General features: G+C 41.1%; 1 protein-coding gene across 2 annotated transcripts in view; it reads right to left on the minus strand.

Moving 5' to 3' along the window:
* The window catches only part of CARMIL1 (capping protein regulator and myosin 1 linker 1), a 128,707-nt gene that overhangs the window by 3,338 nt on the left and 102,194 nt on the right, over positions 1 to 23,175 (minus strand). For both annotated transcript variants that reach the window (XM_083746861.1, XM_083746862.1), the window contains exons 30-36: positions 16,040 to 16,106; positions 15,079 to 15,275; positions 14,561 to 14,667; positions 12,676 to 13,105; positions 9,608 to 9,680; positions 5,478 to 5,711; positions 4,689 to 4,829 (exon numbers count right to left, since the gene is read on the minus strand). In XM_083746861.1, coding sequence (XP_083602987.1) covers positions 4,689 to 4,829; positions 5,478 to 5,711; positions 9,608 to 9,680; positions 12,676 to 13,105; positions 14,561 to 14,667; positions 15,079 to 15,275; positions 16,040 to 16,106 — 1,249 coding nt within the window. The remainder of the gene's footprint in view (positions 1 to 4,688; positions 4,830 to 5,477; positions 5,712 to 9,607; positions 9,681 to 12,675; positions 13,106 to 14,560; positions 14,668 to 15,078; positions 15,276 to 16,039; positions 16,107 to 23,175) is intronic.

A 23,175-nucleotide genomic window follows, 5' to 3' on the forward strand; every position in this document is an offset into this window, starting at 1 on the left:
AGTTGGGAAAGAAATATTTTCACATCATATATATATATATATATATATATATATATATATATATGCTATTCATTAAGACTGCTACCCTGTGAGGAACATGTAACTGTCTCTAAAATATTATTATTATTATTATTATTATTATTATTATTATTATTATTGTTGTTGTTATTATTATTATTATTATTATTATTATTATTATTATTAAAATTGATACTGCACATTAGAGTTCATTTTCAGAAACTAAAGACTCCTGAGTAAGTTTATCAGTCATGGAATAAGAGGAAATATCCTCTTGTGGATCAGTAGGTGGTTAAGGAACAAGAAGCAGAGAGTGGGAATAAATGGACAATTTCCCCAAGGTACAGTTCCTAGAACACTAAATCCAGTTAACTCTTTTCTAGATTCGCTACAAAGCTGTGGTTCTGGGGAGCTTTCCAAGCTGAGCTGGGCTGTCCTGATGACTCTTAAATAAGGAACTAGATTGGATCGGGGCATCATTAAGGCAGGATAAAAAGAAGCATGATTCTGAACACCAGTTGGCTGGGAATCACAAATGGGGAGGGTGCTGTTGTGCTCAAGCATTGATTAGTCATGGTGGGAATAGGATGCTTGTCTAGATGAGCCTTTTGGCTTGATCCAGCAGAGGTCACCTTTGGCACTGATCTATACGGAAGTGCCCATGATAATTGTTTTTATTGCAATACTATGTTTTCAGTCTGTATATCTTTGTATGTGAAAGCGCAGTTTATAAATAAATAAATACTTATTATTATTAAATATAAATATTTAAATAAATACAAATGAATAAAATGAATGAAAACACAGGTACTTCAGGCATGAGAGCTTTATTAGGATGTGCAGCTAAGTCTCCAGTAGTTCTAATGATGCTAGGAAATCCTGCTCCTTGATGCATGGCGCAGTGGATTTCACAATTTCAACTTTGCTAGGAATTCTTTGCCAGGAGTTGCTTCAGGTAAAAAAATGCCCACACAGCCCTGTTTTCTGGCCCCAGGGGGCATAGGGAAAGGAGAGACCCTGGAATGCCTCTGGCCCTAAGACATTCCTACGTCTAAAGGTAAAAGGTAAAGGTACCCCTGCCCGTACGGGCCAGTCTTGACAGACTCTGGGGTTGTGCGCCCATCTCACTTAAGAGGCCAGGGGCCAGCGCTGTCCGGAGACACTTCCGGGTCACGTGGCCAGCGTGACAAAGCTGCATCTGGTGAGCCAGAGCCGCACACGGAAACGCCGTTTACCTTCCCGCTGGTAAGCGGTCCCTATTTATCTACTTGCACCCGGAGGTGCTTTCGAACTGCTAGGTTGGCAGGCGCTGGGACCGAGCAGCGGGAGCGCACCCCGCCGCAGGGATTCGAACCGCCGACCTTTCGATCGGCAAGTCCTAGGTGCTGAGGCTTTAACCCACAGCGCCACCTGCGTCCTATGTCTAGCATGTGGCAAACCTTTAGCATGTTTACACATAAACATATCCTACTATGCTCAGTGGGGCTTACTTCTAGGTAATAGGATTCCAGCCTCAGAGTTTGAGAATGAAACCACTTAATAAGGTTTTACAAATATATATATATGGAATTAAATATTAAAGCACTTAGTCTGCTTTATACAGAGGAGAGTTACCAGAATTGCTGTGCTGTTCCTTCAGCATAAACCTGAGAAAGGAAAGCACTGAACAAAAATGCCTATTAAGTTGACTAAAGGTTTCAGGAGGGATGTATTGTAACTGACACTAATGAACTTCAAGCTCAACTTGTAAATACCGTATTTAATTTTCTAAGTACAGCTCTTCAAAGAGACAGGTACTTAATCACTAGGCGTAATCAAACCGCTGAGCAGTTACACTGAGGACTGTTTACATTTGGAGCATGGAGAATTGAGAGTGCTGTTGATTCTTGAGAATGTGACCAAATGTTAAGCCAATGGGCTGGTTGGCATGTCATACTAAGCCAAATCATGGCTTAGAGCAGGTATCAGGGCTCCTGGTGAGGAGATTGTGGCCTCTTTGTTCTTCCCTTGTTGTTTTGCTGAGCTAAGCAGCAGCGATGGAGAATTGGATCTAGCTGACCAGCTAAACCAATAAGCAGAAGTTTGGACTACATGCTAAGCCAAGCCATGGCTTAGCTCAGTGTTGTGCAGCAGCAAAAGAACTGGGGAGAGCAAAGGGATGGCTATCTCCTTCCCAGGAGTCTACACACTCATATGTTCGTGCTTAGTGTGACATGCAAACCAGCCCAATGTTTCTTACTGAACCAGCCTTCCCTGCAGAAGCAAGAGCCTCTCATAAGGAGATTCCTTTTCTAGAGATATGCTACAGGGTCAGAAATGAATTGGATAAATATTACACTTGGAGATTTCTACAGCAGGCAACAACTGATGCCAAACTGCATAGGACAAAGACCTATGTACTACTACCTGAACCCATATAAAGGATGTGACTGTTGTATCCATTGCAGAGTTGCAAACATTTCCTGCCCCTTTAATAGGCAGCCCCCGCAAGGCACATGTATCACTCACTGCAGTAAATGACCGAGGCAAATTATTTCAGATTTTGAAGCCTGATTAGCTCAATCAGCAGCATTCTTAGCTTCATTTGTTTATATTATACAATTTAGCAGCCCTAATAATGAAAAGGTCATGCTTTACATATCCTGATATTTAACATGCTTAGTAACAACAACAATACACAAGAGAGAGAGAGAAAATAAGATGGCATTATTTCATAATTTTTGCCAAGCAAATCGTGTCAATGATTTACTGGTAAAGGAACCGATTAACTGAGTGTGTTGGTCCACATACATTTGTTTTGAACTGTTTCCAATGCTGCTTTTTAAAAATCTGAGGGTGTTACGGTGAAGAGTGGGGAATAAATAAAATGAATAATAATAAAGTTACGGGGGCGAGCGTGAAATGGGAGCCAGACATAACACAGAAGTATAGGTTGCACAAACAGAACTGTAACTTAAAAAAAGGGAGCAGGAGGATATAGCTTTTAACCAGTCCTAACATATACCAAGAGGTAACAATAGCAATACACCTGAAATGTTCTAATCGTACACTTCATACTTTCCAGGGAGCTGGGATGGATTGCAGGTTTCTATAGGGGCTGAACATGTGGTCAAAATTAATGGGAGGGGTGTTTTCAGTTACTCCACCCCTTGCTCTTGGAATCCTTATAAAAAGCTTATAAGCAGCTCCTGCTGCAGGAGACGGTCTATGAGCAACATCATAGGAGGTGTGTTTCTAGGACTAAGGCGAAACCTTGGAGCTCCCTTGTTATTTTTGCTATTGGATGCTGCACCTTGTTTCAGTAATCTTGTTGCATTTATAGTATTGAAATGTAGGTTTTTTATGTTCTTATATTTGCTATTGTTTTGCTACGTTATTTTGGAGTTGTTTTGCAGTGTTTGTTTGAAATGCACTCCTGTTTTCTTTGTTGTGTGTGTGTGTGTGTGTGTATGTGTGTAAGCGGGATACAAATAAAATGAAGGAATGAAAAATCCAGTTTTGCCTCTTTGTAATGTGTGAAATGTCTGTGAGCATCACCATACCTCCCTTACTCAGCAGATGGAGCACTGTAGAGCTTTTTAAATGAAAGAACATATGAAGAGTCTGCTAGAACAGGCGAATGGACCATCAAGTTCACTTCCCTCTTCTCACAATGGCCAACCAGAAACAGGACCTAAGTGCAATCTGTATTGAGATTCGACTTCTGCCAGCCAATGATAGGAGTTCTCTGGGTCAAAGCAGATGGTACACAGAAGGATTCTTTGTATCTAATGCGCAGGTTTTTAGAAATGCGAATACTGTACCAGCTTAGGGAGTGGGAGTGATATTTATCGGGATAACAACAGATGAGGAGGGGCAATTTAACCTTGCCCTTGCCTGCTGAGGTCCTGAGGAAAATCCTTCCCTACAAATTGGTATTTGCACTGGGAGGAAATCTGCATTTGATGCCCAGGGAAATATCAGCTTCAGAGGCAGCATTTTCCGCAGGGCTGCAGCAGGATGAAATTCTGTCTTCATGCCTCCTGCTGTCACAGTAACTACCAGCCCCTCCGGAGAATGCTAGCTGAATTGTTTTGAAAACCCTGCATGTTAAATGTAAAGATGCATTTAACATTAGCCTCCTGCCTAGTTTGGCCCTGTGACCGAGAAGGAAATGATGGAGGCTGCAGATAACACAAAAGATAATGGGAGATATAATGAGCACTATGGGCTAGAATGGAAACAACCCCTGCAGAAGGGCGAGGCGTGCATGCAATTAGAACACATAATATAGGTAAATTAACACATTATTATGACCAGACATTCAGGTCATATTCAAAATCAGGAACTTTGCAAATTGACTTCCAATAGCTGAGGACATGAACAATTATACCATGGGTAGGCAAACCTAGGCCCAGGGGCCGGATCCGGCCCAATCGCCTTCTAAATCCGGCCTGCAGATGGTCCAGGAATCAGTGTGTTTTTACATGAGTAGAATGTGCCCTTTTATTTAAAATGCATCTCTGGGTTATTTGTGGGGCATAGGAATTTGTTCATTCCCCCCCCCCAAAAAAATAGTCCAGCCGCCCACAAGGTCTGAGGGACAGTGGACTGGCTCCCTGCTGAAAGTTTTCTGACCCCTGAATTATACAAAGGGGGGAGGGGCTGGAGAAATATACTAGCATTCTCACCTTCGTGTGAAAGAGATCTGACAACTGGCTGGGGGCTGCTCTGTCCATCTTTTTCTTTATCAGAAGGAACTCTCTTCAGAATGGGGGGAAGAAGAGCAGTTTTAGGGGAACCTGGACCAGATGGAGACTCTGGGATATCCTCTGTGGAAACACAGCGTGCACACAGAAAAATTCAGTCACCAGCTGCACATCATCTAGGAAATTTGTTCACATAAACCCTCACACAACCAACCAACCAACCCACCCACCCAAATGTACTGATTTAGTTTTTGAAAGCATGATTGAGGAGGAACAGCCTCAAAGCTAAGTATCTCCTATCCAAAGTGGGTAAGCTGGAAGAAATGAAAGCCCTGAAGGGCTACGTGGCAATAAAGCACAACAGAGGGCCTTAAAAAGTTGTTTAAATATGTTCCAACGAAGCCTCAAAAAAGTTTTTTAAAACCTGCATTTCAATATTCAGAAATGAGGGGAAACAATTTGCTTAATCAGACACAAGAAGAATGTAGTAATCTTTGAGACCTTTAGGGCAGTACTATAATGCAAAGGCTACAAATTAGTACCTCAGTGTTTAGGGGAATATCTCATTCTTTCTTTTAATTTACCATTGCAATCCCATTTCTAGCATTTAAAAGATTAGTCAGGATTAGCAGAGAACAACTGAAAAACGCCGCCAAACAAAATAATAACCATTATCTTATTTTCTGAATTTTCTCTTTGGTATTTAACTATTGATTTTTCCGCACATAAGCCATTGTGCTAATGCTAGCGTAGTGTACAGAGGCTTCTCACCAGTCCGAGAGGCAGATCGTGGCTTCTGAGGAACTGTTGGCCGTCCTGCTAGGCTGGGCTTTACTGCTTGGAGTGGGGGCTTTGGGCTGGTAGGTGTGCTGGAAGAACTTCGTGTCCTCGCCCCAACTTCTGTCTTTGGTTCAGCCTTTGTGATTTTCTCTGATGAGGTTACAATAGTGTCACCTTTACTCAGGGCAAACCGGTTCTCTGGAGAAGACTGGTGGAGCTTGGTAACTGAAACAAAAGGACCCAGCAAACATTGAGACCAAGAGTGCAGCGTATTCAAAAGTTTCTAGCCTCCGTAGGTGCAGAGGGATGTGTGTGGACTGACAGTTACTCAGGAAAAATAAAAGCTGCTACTTTCCCCAAGTGTCCTCTTTTCTGACCAATGTGAATATAGTCATTGACAAGCAATATCAGTGAGACATCCAACAGATTTTCCATCTCTGTGGGAGCTTTAGAAGGAGAATGTGCCCAGATTTCTGGAATGGTTTGGGCTGATATATCACTACTCTGGCTTTAGAAACTGGCTTGGTTCCCCTGGTCATTAGCACTTTAAGCAAGAGTTATGGTACATGATTGGCTCCTCAATGGGGCCAAGGTTGATGACTGTAACACATGAGGGAATGTTTGGGATAATCTGATATAGTCAGTTTCCATAGAGGAATACCTGAGCATTAGACACAAGCCTGATGATATGGAGAGTGTGTGAGTGCAGAATACTAACTCCTTTACTGTCAGAAAATATCACTACCACCCTATTATTCTCTGAGGTCTGGCAACAGCTGTGTGCTCCAACAGAAAGCTTTATGAGGGAGAGAGAAACTGGGCTGAGGCTTAGAAAGCCCCAAAATATCTCAACAGACCTTGGGCAGATCTACTCTCGTCATTTATAACGTTAAAAAGGTGTTATGAAAATGTGACCAACAGAGCAGCGAGCCACTGGCAATGGAAAACTGCTATTTAGCTTTCTAGAGTGTTATATTGAATAGCATTCAGAAGATCAATGTAGATCCAGCCCTTATGTCAGTGAAAGTCTGTGAAAATGGCTGAGGAGCTACCCTGAAGACTAACAGAGAAAGAGCCAAAATCCCTCCGTAAAGTCAAGGGATCTTGATTCATCCACCATTCAACCTAGGATGGCTAATCATACAAACATCTTGAAGGTTGTTTGGGGGCTGATGCATTTCACAGTTCTATAAAATACAATGGCCTGTGAATTACCACCCTAGAATTCCTTAATCATGTTAATTCACTTACTGAATTCTATGGAACATAAAGATGCTTAAGTCTGCCTGGGTGATGCTTTCCTTTTTTATTCTCAAATATATATAGCTTATATGTGCTAGGCTTATATATATACACATGTATGTATATAACATGTAGGTTTTTTGCGTCAAATGGAGAAAGCAGTTTTTCTACTTACACATTTTATAACTGCACATAATCCTATCCTACTGAAGCTACTTGGCCAGCCAACTAATGCAGAACATTATATCCCAAACTCATAACTTGGCCCAGCTACCTGTTATTTTACTTCTAAATTCTAAAGAGCTAGGTGATTCAGGACGCAGGCCACTTTCCAAGACATTCTTCTAGCTTACATAGATGTTTTTGTACTTTGACTTGTACATGTATGCATGCATTCTGTGACTAAAAGTGTATTATCTATGCGAACAAGATGTTCTTCCAATTTTTAATTCAAATTTTTGGGAGAGTGTTTGAGAAATACTGGTATATGTTCAGACATTCTTGTAAGATCTGTGAGAACTAAATGTTCTCTCTCCCAGAATTATTTAAATATATGGACCACCTTTTCCCTCAGTAATATTTTTCTTTCCAATATATATTCTGTTGCCTTCAAAACCCTCTCCCCATATCCATCAGTTAAGCTCGTTCAAAGAGAGGGCTTATGTGGTCAAAACCAAAAAGGATCTTAGCACATGCACATTGTATATATAGGGAGCAAAGCAAATGTCTGTGCAGCTGGCTATGTGTCATTTAGACACCATTTTCTCCCTGGAAGCATGCAACAGAACTCCCCTGTCCCCTGAGTATTGCATAAATCTGCTCTGGAGAAATCCTTAGAACAGATTTTAAGGTCACACACAGAGGTGACAAACCACGTAAGTTCCACTGCACAGCTTAAACTCCTTGCATTAGCAAAGGTGGAACTTTTGGCCCTTCAGATGTTGCCGAACTACAACTCCCATCAACCCCAGCAAGCATAGCTATTGACCATGATGGCGACTGCAATTCAACAACATCTAGAGGGTCAAAGGTTCCCTGCACCCACACTAGCAGAACTGTTTCTAGGTGGTCCAACTTTCCATACCAAGTCGGCCACAAGAGTACTTCAACAAGGAACCCACAGGCCACACACTGCCTTGCTGTGTGGGGGGCATTCAAAATTTGATACACCCCAGCCTTTGTGATGCCTTTCCAAATATGGGTAAGTGAGGTGCTGGCTTTGGGAAGAAGGAGTGAGGGCTCTGGCAGGGTCCCAAAGCTCTCCCATCTCCTCCCCAAAGCTGGGAAAGCATTAACTAGGCTTGGGAATGAGGTGTTAGGACACTAGGACCCTGTCAGACCCCTGATAGCTCCTTCTCAAAGCCCAGTGCCTCCCTTACCCAGCTTGAGGAAGGCGATGTGAGCTAGGGTGGTGGTGTGTCAAATGGGGCCACATGTTGGACCAACCTGTTTTAGTTGGATACAGCCCAATCTGTCGGGGATCATATAGTTGGTATAAAAGCCACAGCCAAAAACAAACAAGACCACCTCTTCTCTTTCTGCTAGATGCTTTCCCCAATTTCCCCTCTTCTTGACACAGATATGAAGTTCACTAGGGCCACACTTTGCCCAGCTGTGCTTCACACAGATGGGGTTGTTTGCATTTAATAAAAAGAGAAAATACACAGTTAGGATGTTTCAGAAGTTAAGAGAGGATGGGAAGCCAAAGTAGCAGCGACAGATGAAGTGGCTACATTTTACATATTGGTTAAAGTCTGGCAGCCATTTTATATCCTTGAAGTTCCTTAAAGGAGTGACATACATTTTGTGAGGAACCATGGAAAAATGCCTTTTTTTGTCCACAGACAAATGAACATTATTTCTGGCACTAATCGGTTCTATTCTACTTCTTAGCAGGTGTCTTCCACTCTAAAATTCCTTAAAAACTGAAATGCATTTCTTCCGTCTCCATTTGCATTCATAAGGCAGATCTATAAAGGCTGGAGGGCAAATCCACAGCACACTCTTAGAACCACTTTCTTCTGTGTTCCCATCACTGCTGACTGGAACTTGATATCCAGGCCTGGCATAGAGGATGCTACTTGTTATGTAGTGAAGTTTCACCCTGGGCCAGCAGGGGGATACTGTATATAGTTTTCACTCAGGTCTGTAGATAGTTTTCACTCAGGTCCACGTCAGTTATTTTAGGCGGGAAACTCTGGGCTGTTGTTGCTACACTGTTGACAGCCGGCTGCCTATAAAAGCAGGCCGGCTGAGCTGTTTGCAGTCAGTTCTATTCCAGCTTACAAAATAAAGAGCTACTTGGAGAAATCGCTGTGCCGTCTGCTATGTCAACCCACAACCCACACTACTAGTTAATTATTCCCTGTTGGAAGCGTTCTAGGTTAGCTTCCCCACAGTGTAGTGAATGAAAATGAAGCAATCTGCTAAGCAACTGACATCACTTACACATAAGACAGATCAGAATTCTGCCCTACAGAGGGAGTCAAGGAATATAGCAAAGTAGGTCAGCTTTCACAAATATAAGTAACATGTTTCTACTCTGTAAAAATTGGACAGGATATGAATAATATAATTGCACTTTTTAAAAAAATCAAGATTTCAAAAGGGGGTTGTGGCAAGGAGGCCAGATGTAAAAGAGGGCAGTTGTGCAGGGAATTTGAGCAGGTGCAGTTTGCATGGCAAGGTGTGGATATGAGGGAAATGGAAACTAATTTCCATGGTATTGTGCAGATAAGGCTCAGTTTGCATGGCTGTAACAATCAAGTACATTCACAAAAAGTATATTACCTCTAATCATTCATTTGTACTAACTGATCGGCAACAGCAAGCTTGTGGACACTAGTTAATGAAGTAGCATTTTACTAATAGCAACGCACCTGTAGCACCTCCATCCAGCCGTTCTGAATTCACCGAGAGATCTGTTGAGTCTCTTGAATCATTCCCAAGTTTCTTTAAAACAGAAAGAAAGAAAAGTGTGATAAGGAATCCTTGAAAATTAACAGAATTCTCTTAACTTGGTTGATAGATCACCATTTTCCAAGGCTCCGGACTATTATTACTATCAACATCAACATCCCCATCATCATTAATTCAATCATTATTCATATTCATATTCTTATTTCAATTTATATCCTGTTCTTTCTTGCAAAGGACTCCAGGGTAACAAACATGTAATTAAAACATCTCTCTGTCCATTTTATATTGGGGCAGCCTTTGAAGAATGTTTGAAAACTCCAGTTGGTACAAAACAAGACAAGCATGATTGGTAATAAGAACCGGCCAAAGAGAATATATTTTGGTGGTATAAAAATACCTATACTGGCTGCCAGTATGTTTCTGGGCTAAAAGTGGTGAGATGAGTGTCTTAGTCTTTGAAGCCCTGAATGGCTTGGGGCCCAGGAATCTTAAGGACCACCGGGGGGGGGGGGGGGGAATTCATTCAAATGGTAGAGCTCCCTTCCTAGACATGTGCAACTGGTGCCTACTCAACAATCTTTTTTGGTCCCTGGTAAACTCCATCCTGTTCCCCTCTGCCTTTGGTGGCCTTTATTAAGGCCTGAGATCCTTGTAGCTGCCCTTTGCTGGTCTATCAGCTGTGTTTCTTTCTTTCTTTTTTACATATAGCTTTATTATTTTCACTATGGGTTCATATTTTTGTTTTTAACTTTATTCATAAAGGTGTTAGGAATTAATTCAACAAGGCTGGATAAATATTTATTCCAATCTTGTTGCATACCTGCATTTCTCTTGCACTTTCTTCACTCTGCAAGGGGTGGTGGGAATTCTGAACAGCCTTCCTTTTGGCCTCCATGTACTTACGGTTTCATTAAAAAAAATGAATCTATTAACAGAACATCATTTCCCCATGATGATATCAAAGTAGCATTGTGTGCAAACTTAATTGTAATCCCATTCAAGCAGTTTAAATCCCATTTAGGAACATAAGAAGCTGCCTTATACGGAATCAGGCTGTTGCAGCACATCCAGCTCAGTATTTAAGCTGAATTGTGGTAGCTCTCCTGGGTTCTATATGGGGGCATCCCCTAGCCTACCTGGAGGTGCCAGGGCTGAATCTGAGACCTTCCATAAACACAGCAGATGCCTTACCCCTGAGCAATGGCTCTGCTATTTCTGCACTCAAACAGGTGGCAACCAGGATGCCTTTATGAAGTCGTGTGAACTCCCCTGTCCTACTTTAGATTTACTACCACCTGTGTGCCCAGACTTGATCAGTTTTTATGTGGCACTGAAAGCTTTTCTTGACACTGTGCTACATCACATCTGAACAACAGTAAATAATTATCACATTTCAGCAGTCCTTGGTTTACAAGTACATCTGTGCATTATAGGATGTGTAGTCTAAATTAGTTGTTATTGAACACCCTGCGTTGACATTTACCGTAAGCAAAATCTACACTTTGGGAAGATGGCTAGCCTGTGACAACCCACACGTTGCTGAACTACAACTCCCAGAATCCTTCACCATTGGCCATGCTGGCTGAGGCTGATGGGAGGTGGGAGTCCAATAACATCCAGGCAGCCACAGGATCCCAACTGCTGCTTTGAAAGCATTCTTCTCCCTGAACTTTCTAAAAGTTGAACACATCTTCAACGTGTGCACGTTTAGCTTTACACGCTTGGCAAAATGAAAATAAATAAAAATAAAAATGGGGCAAGGATCTGGGAAATTTGTTTTCCCCCCAATCCCACCCACCATTAAGCCCATTAGGGCAGTGTTTCCCAACCTTGTGCCTCCAGCTGTTTTTGAACTACAACTCCCATCATCCCTGACTAGCAAGACCAGTGGCAAGGGATGATGGGAATTGTAGTCCAAAAACAGCTGGAGGCACAAGGTTGGGAAACACTGCATTAGGGACACCTGCCTGTGCTGTAAATCAACTTCCTGGCATCCCTTTTTTTAATCTTTGGAGATGAAATTTCTAGATAATAGAATTTCATCTTAGTAAACTAGGCCACAAATAAAATAGATTTACTATCATGTACCCATATCTTATAGCTAAAACCATTTCTACATAAATAAGGTAATGTACATACATTACAAAGTAGGAACATACATCACACAGGAATAAAACATTAAATAACTTATATCCACTGCATCAAAAAATCCTGGAGGGTAAGGCTCCACCATAAAAGCTTTTTGGTGGAGTTTCTTCACTCTTTCTAGCCAACACCAGATTTTGTAACTTGTTGGATTAGGCCAATAATATCTATTCCAATTTCACATATACGTGTGGTACCTGGGAACGTAATCCCCACGTAAGTGGGAAGTCACATGTATTTTTTTAACCTATTTGATATCTAACTGCACTTCATAGCAACTGCAAACAATACCATCTCCCAAATCTCATTAGTCTTACCATTGCTTGCTGGAGAATTCTGTTTTAAACCATCTCAAGTGCTAACTAAGCCATGCTACTTGGTCTTATTTGCACTGCATTTGTTCCTAGAGCTAATATTAAAATCTCTTCAAACACTAGGTGGAGCAAGACCACTGCTGAATATTTGCTCGGAGAGAAGACTAATCCCCTATTCACTGATCGTTCACTGTTCCTGCAAATTCACACAAAAAACACCCCCACCCCGCCCAACATTTGCCATCTTTTCATCTAGCACACATCTGCTCCTCACCAGCAATTGTAGTAGGATTGTACTAGGTCGCACATCAAGTAGTAAATTCCTTATAGTTTTTGTTCCTACCTCAGGTACGTTTAAGCAGCCAGCTGTCACCTCAACACTTATACAAACGTGCTATTTTTTTAACAACAAATACAAAAATATAGAAACCGTAAGTCCTAATGGCAATTTTGAGTATATATCTTGGTAGAATCAAATGCCTCAAGCTGGCCACCAATATTTAGCTACGTTGTTCCGTGTAAGCCCTCAAATGAACTGCTTGGACCATTAAAATGAAAATGTCACTCACCTTTTGTGCAAATGCCGCTCTGCGCTCCTGCTTGGCTTTCATTTCAGCTAAAAGTCCGCTGCCCATCACTTGCACCCCATACCGACGTCCTCCTTGAGGACTGCCTTTGCTGTCACTCTTCTCAAGCTTTGAGGCATCCTCTGAGGACCCTTCCTCTATTGAGTCTGGGGTTTTCAGTTCCTCGTTTTTTTCAGTGTTGCCATTCTGTTCAGTCAATTTAACCTCCTTCTTTGCAGTGTCCGCTGTGGGGCCTTTGGCAGCCCCTTTGGGTGCTGAAGGGTCCTCCGACACCAGAACAGTTGGAGGACGTTCAGATTTTGATCTAGATTTGATTAAATTGAGAAAGCCACTTTTCCGAGAATCTCTTTTCTTCTTTTCATCAGTGGCTTCACCGGAATCATTCGTGTCCCCGCCTTTTGTTGAGGATCTCCTAATAGATGAAAAAGGCACATAAGCTATAATGGCCTCAATTGGACATAACGCTAAACTACGGTTTAGTGTTGCATAGACTCTTGTGCTTCTGCTCTCCATATCTGGTGAGATCACAAGGAGATTGAAATCTTTCAGTTGTCTTTTGACTAACCACAGTTTTGAGCCATCATAGAACTGTAGAGTTGGAAGGGTCTTCAAGGGTCAACTAGTCCAACGCCACTGCAATGCAGGAATCTCAGATAAAGCATTCATGATAGATGGGTACCCAACCTCTGCTTAAAGCCCTCCAAGGAAGGAGAGTCCACAACCTCCCGAGGGAGTCTGGTGCAGTACTGTATTAAATTCTCCTTGTTTAAATAACATAGTCAGGCTGGTTCTAAATAAAGAATGCACTTTATATTACCAGAGAAGTCAATCTTCTCTGGTAGATTATGTCTATCAGAGACACAGTTATGTGGAGTTATCATACCTCTCCCTGGGGAAGTTCACCGGTGCCTTCATTATATACTTTTAGGCAAAAACATTCCTTTTCAACCAAGCCTTTGGCTGCTAAATATTCTACAGCCTTTAAAATGTGTCTGTGGGAAGGGGGTGGTTTGTTGTTTTGCTTTAATACTTGTGATTTTATCTTGTATTTTTATTTTGTGAACCACCCTGAGATCTTATGACGAAGGGCGTTACGAAAATTTAATGAATAAATAAAATGGAAGTGAATAAAATAGCATTATCAAGTCAGAACACATTCTGTTTGTCCAAGGAAACGAGGGTTTTGTGTGGTACCAAATTTTGATACCTACCTCAAAATACCCACATTTGCTTCAGCTGAACAAAATCATCCCTCCTGCACTAAACCACTTTGAAAAGGAAATGCAGCATTTAAGTACTGCTTGGCACACTTGTTTCACTGTCTGCTTTTCCTCACCACTGCCTTCCTCCTCGGCCTCCCTTGCTTATGCCACTCTTTAATCCTACACGATGCCCTGCAGTGCCGTGCCATGACATGTAGCACTGGAATGTCACCAAGATATGGTGAAGCATAGGTTTCGCATGCAGAAGTTCCCAGGTTCAATCCCTGGCGTCTCCAGATGTGGCTTAGAAAAGACTCCTTGACTCAAACTCTGGAGAGCCATTGACAGTAAATATGGAAGATGCTGAGCATCAATGGTCTCAGTATAAGGCAGCTTCCTAAAAGAATGGCTCTTCTGCTTAAATTGCAATCATAAAGAATTCTAATGAACATAAGTGGCGCTATGGTGACATAAACCCAAATATATGTATATTGATGTATTTAGCATATATAAGTCACTTTAACTTACTATTGGTATAATTACGTTTATTACATTAGTGCTAGCAGCGTGCTGTACTTGCTATTTTGAATTTTTAAAGGCAGAAAACACCCCCAAATATCTACAGCAGCTTCAGCTACTGTACCTTGCTGAAGAATAAGACTTACTTTGAATCCATTTTTGTCACCTTCTTAGTGAAAAATTCGTCAACGCCTTCATCCACTCTTCCCATAAGACCATTCTGTTCGCCATCTTGAGGTGCTGTCGTACTCACCTGATAAGACACATAGTTTTACTTAATATAGAAGTCTCTGGAGGTTCTATATTGCCAGTTATGGGTGTCAAAAGCCATAACATGGATTTGAGAAGCAGCAGTTTTTCTTATGAAGAGTGCTGACAAGAGGACAGAAAAATAAGCAGCCAAACAAGACTGAAGGTGGCTATCAGAAATCTTAAAGCATGGCTTAAAGCCTGCAAATTATTTAAATAATAAAATAATAAGAATCCTAGAATTGTAGAGTTGGATGGGACTATGAGGGTCATCTAGTCCAACCCCCTGAAATGCAGGACTCTTTTGCCCAATGTGGGGTTTGAACCTACAACCCTGAGATTAAGAGTCTCTTGCTCTGCTGACTCAGCTATCTCTCATATGAGGTAAAATATCACAACTAAGATTTTCACTCACCGCAGCTTGCGTGGGCTGTTGTTTTTTATTCCTCTTAGGCCTTAGTTTTGTAAAGTGCTCCAATTTTTTTCCTTCCTCAGAGGGCAGCTCTGATATAAGCCCAGAAGTCCGTTTGTCCACTCTTCCGGAAAGGAATGGGGGGTCTTCTATGTGGATGGGAACTTCTTCCAATGCTTTGTCCAAGTCAAACTCCATCTCTAAGAGAAATATTTGAAGTTTATTATATTTGAACCTCTGCTTCTCTGGTCAGGTTTGTTAACATAGGCATAACTCTGTCAATAAGCCCCCTCAGTGGGAAATGGCATTTGTAAACAGACACGTATGAAATAGTTTGGAATAACGACAGATCATGCTTTGATGATTGGATCCGAGCCGCTGGATCGCTTTTTCACCCCACCTTTTCTGCACTCCCCGGTTTGTGGCAATCCAGAACTATGGTTTGCACATAGTTTCCAATTCTGATTTGGATATAATGGTGAACTATAGGATGTCTTAAACCAGAATGGGTATGAGGAAATCGGAGCCCATAGGGGAAGGAAGAAGGGAGGGAGAAGCATGTGAGTGCCTGAGGCTTGACAATAACCAGGCCTACAGCATCTAAACTATCTTCACTCATAATGTCTTTAAATATAGAATTGCAGTTATCAAAGTATTTCATCTTTTTTTGTAGACACAGGTTCCTGCACAACTAATACCCCTAAAGATGCTTGAGCATCAGTATCTATTTTGAATTTAATTTGAATTTAATTTGTATAAGGTTAGATGAGAGCATCAGACCAAATAATGCTTATATTCTAGAACAGGAATGGGTCCTTCACTGTAGTCCATCATCATATTCCCCACAGTCACAGATTCCCCATCCCTGGTCTATTTAGGTAAATCTTATAAAAGTCAATTTATGTAAATCTTATAAATCTTAAGGAAGTAGCTTAATAAATTGTGAAAAGAAACAACCACTTACCAAAAGCTCTGGATACAGGCCTGAGCATTCTGCTGTGGATACTCTTCCTTTTAGACTTAGGAGTCATCTGCAGAATGAAAAGATGGCAGAACTTAATGCCATAAGTGCGGACAGAAAAGTTAGCTGTACCAGTGCAGCTGTTAGCTCTGAGTAAGACTGGAATATATTCTTCCTATTATGAAGTCAACACAGCTGTGAAAGATGGAGCAAAATCAAAGCTCGTTTAATTCTGGACTAGAAATCAAGTGATCTGTTAATCAAGTAACGGTTAATTAAGCTTTCTGTCTTCAGAATCATTCATAATGATCATTTATTGTGCTGGAAAGCATTCAAACCTGGTGTTCAGACTTTATAATGAGTCTGCAAATTCATCACATTTGATGAAATGTGGTTGGAAAAGGAGCAATATCACATAGTGCCATCTGATTTTTAAGAAGTTACTGAGATTTCACACACAAAAGTATTATTATTGAACAATGGAAGCATTATCCTAAGCGTTATTTTTAGTCAAGCTACCTTTGAATGGTGTTTTCTATTTTTAGGCATTATACCGACAAAGAAAGAAAGAAAGAAAGAGAAAGAAGACACACACACACGCGCGAGCACACACACACACACACACACACACACACACACACACACACACAGAGAGAGAACAGATAAATTCCTTACTATAAATTGTGCATAGTGTCATTCTTGTAAATTTATCAAATTTTGGTAATAACCTTATACATCACTTTGGGGATTGACTTCTTGTAGTTTTAAAAAGCTACAATATAATAAACCTAATGATTTATACTCAAAGCTGACCCTTGCCACAATATTCACAACTTTTCTTTCTATCTTTTCTGAGGTATAAAAATATATGAAATACTCATTGTATTAGGCAGCCTCAGCACAAAGGGTTTCAACTGTAACTGGTTAGTAGTTCACTGTGTACACCTTTGCTTAAAACCTGCACTTTTGGAATCACTGTACTTGAAAACAATACATTATTTACTTTAAAAATAAGAGTAGAGTTCACAGTGATAAATCAAAGCCTGAATGTAAAGACCAAGAAGAAATTAATGAAATGATGGGTGTACAAATATACTTGTTACTCATTCTAGAACCCACTGAACTCTGAATGGGAGTTTCCTCTTTGATATGACAATCTAGCCTCCAGTTTGGTTGATCTACCTGTTCACACCAGCTGAAAAGAGAAATGAAGCCCTAGGGGATGACCTCAATTAAGTTTTTCTTGCAGGATCAGACTGGTGAATCTCAAGTCTAGCCAGAGCCTTTTCAGCTGTCAGTGCCATTAGAAGGGATAATGAACGGAAATTCCAAATGGCTGAATAACTAAATAAATGCTACTACTGCCGAACGATGAAAGTATTGCTAGGTAGAATTATGCATTATTTGTTTTAATCAAATGTAAGTCATAGTGGAGAAAGCCAGCACAGAAAGAAGTTGTTGAACAAACTTCACTTCACTTCACTTCACTTCACTTCACTTCACTTCACTTCACTTCAGACAAAGTTTATCTGGCCAGTTCACACCTAAGCATGAACATCTGAGGGTGTGCGTACTCACAATAGGAACTGTGGTTGCTTTGTTCCTCCCCTGGTCCTCCTGTTGTAGTGTGACCTAGTTTGGCTTACTGCTAGGACTGAGTCTGCACTTAAGTTTGTTCTTGGCCTACCTACACCCCCTCCCCCCCAACCCCCCCAAATACAACTAAAGCACAGACAAAAACACCCTAAACAAACAAAAGCCAAAGGAAAGAATTCAACTCTCTCAAGTAAAAAAACAAAGAAAGAGCAAACACAATAAAATAAAAATAGGGAGGGGCAGGGGGAGGACCACAAGTAGGGTATCAAAGGGCATTGTTGTGCCCATCGGCACCGTGCTGAGAACTTCAGGTATCATCATAATAATCTCATTATAAACAACAGTAGTACTCATCAGGGAAGAGCTTCAGGTGAAACCCCTAAAATAATCTAGTTCCTACTACTGTGGCAAACACAAAAAAGCCACAGAATCAAAATAGGAAAGGATACAGATTTAGGGTGGGGGTGGGGGTACCTCTTCTGTAAGCTTGATGAGCCTATTCCTATTATTTTGTTGTTGTCTGGGTAACCAGTTCCTGAACCAAAAAGTACAAGTGAAAAGAAACTAAATGATGCTAACCAGTTAATTAGAATCTGAGGTACTTTGGTGTGCAACAATTAGGAGGGAGAACAGGGTCTGATTAAATGCACACAGAGAACCCTCAGTCCCCCTGCCCAAATTTTCCTCCTCGCTCCACATGAGTTTCTTTTGTACTGCCTTCCGTTCATGCAACACAACATGTTATTTTATGTTTACAGTTGTTTTCCTGATATTTCCCATGTCAACCCCACCCCCAACACACACACTCACTCCCTGTACCCTCCTTGAATCCTGCCTCTGATTATTCCCCCTTCTGGTTTCAGCTAGTCATCGGGATCTACAGCTTCCTGGCTCTTATTACGCTACATTTACGACAATGTCCAATATATTGTTAAAGCCATGCAAAGTAAACAGATAATTAAACAAAAGCCTAGATTGAAGCAATTTCTTTAATGGGCACTGAGAGGAACATTCCTGCTTAGTTAACTGAGCTTTTGATAGCAGGTGGATGGTGGCTATTGGACACGCTCTGCCTGCTTTGAGTAGGATTGAAGAACGTTGTTAGATAGTTGGACTGTAGTCAATGAAGGAAAAAAGAAAAGGAGGGCTTGATAAACACACTGTTTCCTTTTGCAGGACTGAATGCTGCCTTAAATATTAGCACTATATCTGGGTGCATGTTCCCTCGTGCACAGCTTGCATATTTATAAAGAAGCAGACATTCCAAGCATGCCAAAGGTCTTCAGTACTGCCTTGTAACAATATGCCAGACAGTGTAAAAGACTTCCCCTAGAGCTTTCTACTGCTTATGGAAGCGGAGATCATGAAACAATATTATTATTCTAACTGACTAAACCTAAGAGTAGTGGCAAGGCAGAGACAGTGATTGTGTCCTACAGCCACCAGGCTGGAGCAATTAATAACTGTTACGCTGGTACACTGATCAATTTGTCCCAACCATACAAAGAAAGCACAGTTTATCTAACTTATTTCATTAATAATTTCTGGCACAAGATCATCTACACATTTTCTTGGTGACTTTAAATCAATAGGGCAGTTTTAGTTGGTAAAATTGAATGCAAGTAATCTTTTAAGACATGCTCAATGCTGCCATACTAAAAGCTTAGTTGAAGATTGCTGAAAACTGCACTCTTCCATTTTCAGCAAAATGGGATGGAGCAGGGAGGAATCTTGTGTTTACCTATCTATGGCAACTATTATGTTTTGAGTGAATATGGTAATGAAGTGCATACAAGACAATCTATTTTCTACCTAATTAGCATTTTGGTACCTGCAGAAGCTCGTGTTCAAGCCATTTTTTACCTACATATGTTAAGACAGCCTTCTCCAACTTGATACCCTCCAATGTCCTGAACTACAACTCCTATCGGCCCCTGTCTTCTCTAGCCAATGTTCATGGATGTTGAGAATTGTAACCCAAAACACCTGAAGGCTGCCAGGATGGGGAAAGCTGTGTTAAGACATTCTTCTTAAAAGTTCTGCCCATACAGCTGAATTTGAGTGGCATTTGGTTCAGCAGAAAGATTGACAGAAAAGCAGACGCCATTCATACAAACCTAAAGGCAACCCAATTAGTATGATTTTAAAAGATATTTTCATTATTAGTCTACTGCACATTAGTGTAATGTAGGATGCATGAGAATGCACATGTCTGCTCAGTTTTCAGGATGCAGTATGAATAGCAAATATTCCATCAAATGTAGGAATTGTAGAACATATATATGATTTTTACAGGTGGCAATAACCACTCCTGCATAACCACTTTTGATAAAATATTTGCATGTGTGATGTGACCGTAACTCTTTTCATAGAGACCACGAAAAGCAGAAACAGTATGCTGAAAGTGATGCAAACCAAACCTTCACGAATTGAAAAGGAAAAGTCCTGTAGCGCAGAAGGAGAGAAAACATGTTCTTCCAAGTACCTAAGTTACACTCCAACTCTAAAGCAAAATGGTGGTGCACACCACTCCAGACTCCTGTTGTGTCCCACTCTATAACAGCTCATGTCACCTGTAGTACTTGTGTTTGTTGCTCCTCCTTAAACCAAAGCCTGGCTAGCAAACGATCAAGAACAGAAATGGAAGTGTAGAATTGCCAGAGGGTGTGGGCATCTGAGGAAAAACTGGCAAGAAACCTAGTGTATTGATTCTTCCACTGCCCAAGGGGAAAACTAGGGATTTCTGTTATATACTCTTATAACTGGAAGTGGAAATTACATTTTAACACGTATGGAGAGCTTCAATTTTGGTATTAGGGGGAAACTTTACACGCAATTGCTTAGCATAATTAGACTTGAAATGACTCCAGAAGAGGTTATACACAAACGTTTCCCTGTTTCCGCTGCCTCTGCTCTATTCCTGTTACATAAAGTTGCTGAATGCATTTTCATTCAGATCAGATCCAGTCTCTTTTCCTTTTCTTCCTCTCCCCGTCAAAGGTACGGATATTGCATGCTTGAATGACATTTGCCAAGCAGAGACAATGCAGTGCAACAGAAAATAAAATCTATGACAGGAAAACCAGTGCCACAGCTACAGTGGGGCTAGCCAGTTTTATTTTTGCCTTGGGTGAAGTCTCCAGAGGGGCACCTGTATGTGTGGGGGTAGGGGTGTGCCAAACTGGATCTTTGACTCAGGTGAAATAAAGCCTAATTTGCCCCTGGGAAAACCCTACCTTCTGTTCCTTTAAAGCTTTGTTTTCAATAAACTGATCTTAGCATTAATGCACAACTGATTCGAGAGATTTTCTTAGCCATTAACTAGTGCTATGTGAACATTATGCTTGGTATTGTTCTCATGTCTTCTGAGGGATATTTCAAATTCGCCACACATTATGCTGGCTGGAACGTCTTGTAAAATCCAACTTCGCTTCCAAATTGTCACCTGTTCTGTTAATAGCTGCACACTGACGGTACGGCATTTCCCCCAACAGATTAGTAAGGCACTACAGAAGCAAATGGAGCAAGAAAAACGAAGTAGGTAAGAAACAGCAAAGCTTAAAACAAAAATACTTACACTTGTACAGCAGAGAGTCTCCATGCAGCCAGAAGAGAAAGATAAAAGAATATGAATGGGCAGAAGATAAAGCAAGAGCAGTTTCAAGGGAGAAGAGTAGGGAGAAGCAAGCAGTGCTGAAATTTGGCAAATAAAAAAAAATATTGAAGCAGAAATACTGAAGCAAAGATAAGCAGAAGATACAAACCTTTCACATTAAGGCAAAATGGGAACAGATTTATGTCAGGTGCATATAGATGTGGAACAGGGAAGCTCTCTCTGTGCTTTCATTTATGCTTTATTACTATTCCCTGAAGAGGTGAAGATGACTAAAAGGGGCAGGGGAGCATGAAGACCTCCAGTGTAGAACCTCATGCACTTTCAAAACATTTGAGGATCTTGATTTTTAATTGAAATAATGTAAGTTCCTGGCTCAGATGACTGAAGGGCCAGTAGCTTCTTGAACCTGAAGTTATTATTCTTCTTCTTCTTTATACTGCAGCACAGTTCAGTGTTACATTTCAAACATCTGGGAGAAATAGACGCTTGGTAGAAAACATGCTCTTCGGGTCTATGTCCAAATGCCATTACCAGTTAACATAAATGAACAATACATTAAACACATTATACCTTATGTGCCCTAATCAAAAATCAGCAGCAGTTAAAACTCCTGGCACACAAGACTTCAGCCAAAGAGAGATTGAAACAAGTATTTCTTCAGAATCCATTTAAAGGCAAATAAAGATGGGATCGTACACATCCCTGTAACCAAAGAATTCCATAGGTGTGGGGGCCACCACCCAAAAGCTCCTCTTGCTAGTATCATCCACTGGACTGGTGGAACTTTCCAATAAGCCAGTGATGTCATCTTTGAAGTCAATCTTAAGGCTGGGCAAGCTAACATAGGTATGGCTGGTGCCTTTGCTGAAGCCTTAGTGCAGGTGGAAAAGTCTTAATTACATATACAGAAACTTTGTATACTTCAGAAGAGGAGAGAAGGTTGCCGTTTGTCTCTTGCACCATTCTATGCCTATGGTTCTAAATTGACAGAGTTTTGTTCCAGCTAGTAGCTGTAAGCAGAGGATTTCCCTTTAATTTTAGATGGAAATGGAATGTGCCGTTCTTGTCTCACCCACACTGAAATACGTGTTTCTGCTTGGGCAGGAAGAGCCATAGAAGGCTGCCCAGAAGGGAAGTGGAAGGCAAAACCTTTCCTTACTTTTATTAGACTGAACAGCTAAATACTAGTGTGTTAAACACCATGGCAGCAAGATGCATGGAAAAACATTCCTCTTCGGGTGTCGGAAATCAAGCCTTTATCAGGAGAAACTGGCAACTCTCCCAGGCACCCAGCATGATTCCCTGTTGACCTCCCTGGCTGCATTCCCCAGCAAGTTCCAGGTGAGGTCTCGATAGGCAATTCTTCTCAAACGTGAGAAGAACACCCCCACTCTTTCCTGCCCCCCCTGGCAGGGGAAAGAGATAGACAGAAACGTATTTACATGCCTTTATTTCTGTCTTTGCAGCATTACAAAAAACATGACTGCTCTCTTCAAACTCCAGCAGTGTAGTAGCTAACACTTCCTGCACTTCCTGGACAGGAATAAACGGAAGAGCTCATATTACACTCTGAGCTAATTCCGGTGCTTCACACTGTGAATTGACTATCCCTCTGTTTCCCACGGACAGTCCCAACATTCCCATCATGTTTACTTTTCAAGCTAGCAGTTTGCAGCTGCATTGCTTCAATATCGTAACACATTTTACTAGCTTACTTGCTGCTAGATCCAACAGTTGCTCCAATACCAGTCACAGAACATCTGAAGTCTACTACTATGAAAGTTGCTGCCACATTGTCATTAGCAATGTAATGTCTGAAGAGCCTGGTTGTTGTTTTTTTGGCAGGTTTAGCTATGACACAACTAAGGGTTGCATCCAGATTGTACAATGTTCCTAGGCATACGTCCTGGCTTTAAAACTCTGTGTC

Source organism: Podarcis gaigeae (assembly GCF_964106915.1).
Source record: "Podarcis gaigeae genome assembly, chromosome: 7".
In the NCBI taxonomy this organism is placed as follows: domain Eukaryota; kingdom Metazoa; phylum Chordata; class Lepidosauria; order Squamata; family Lacertidae; genus Podarcis; species Podarcis gaigeae.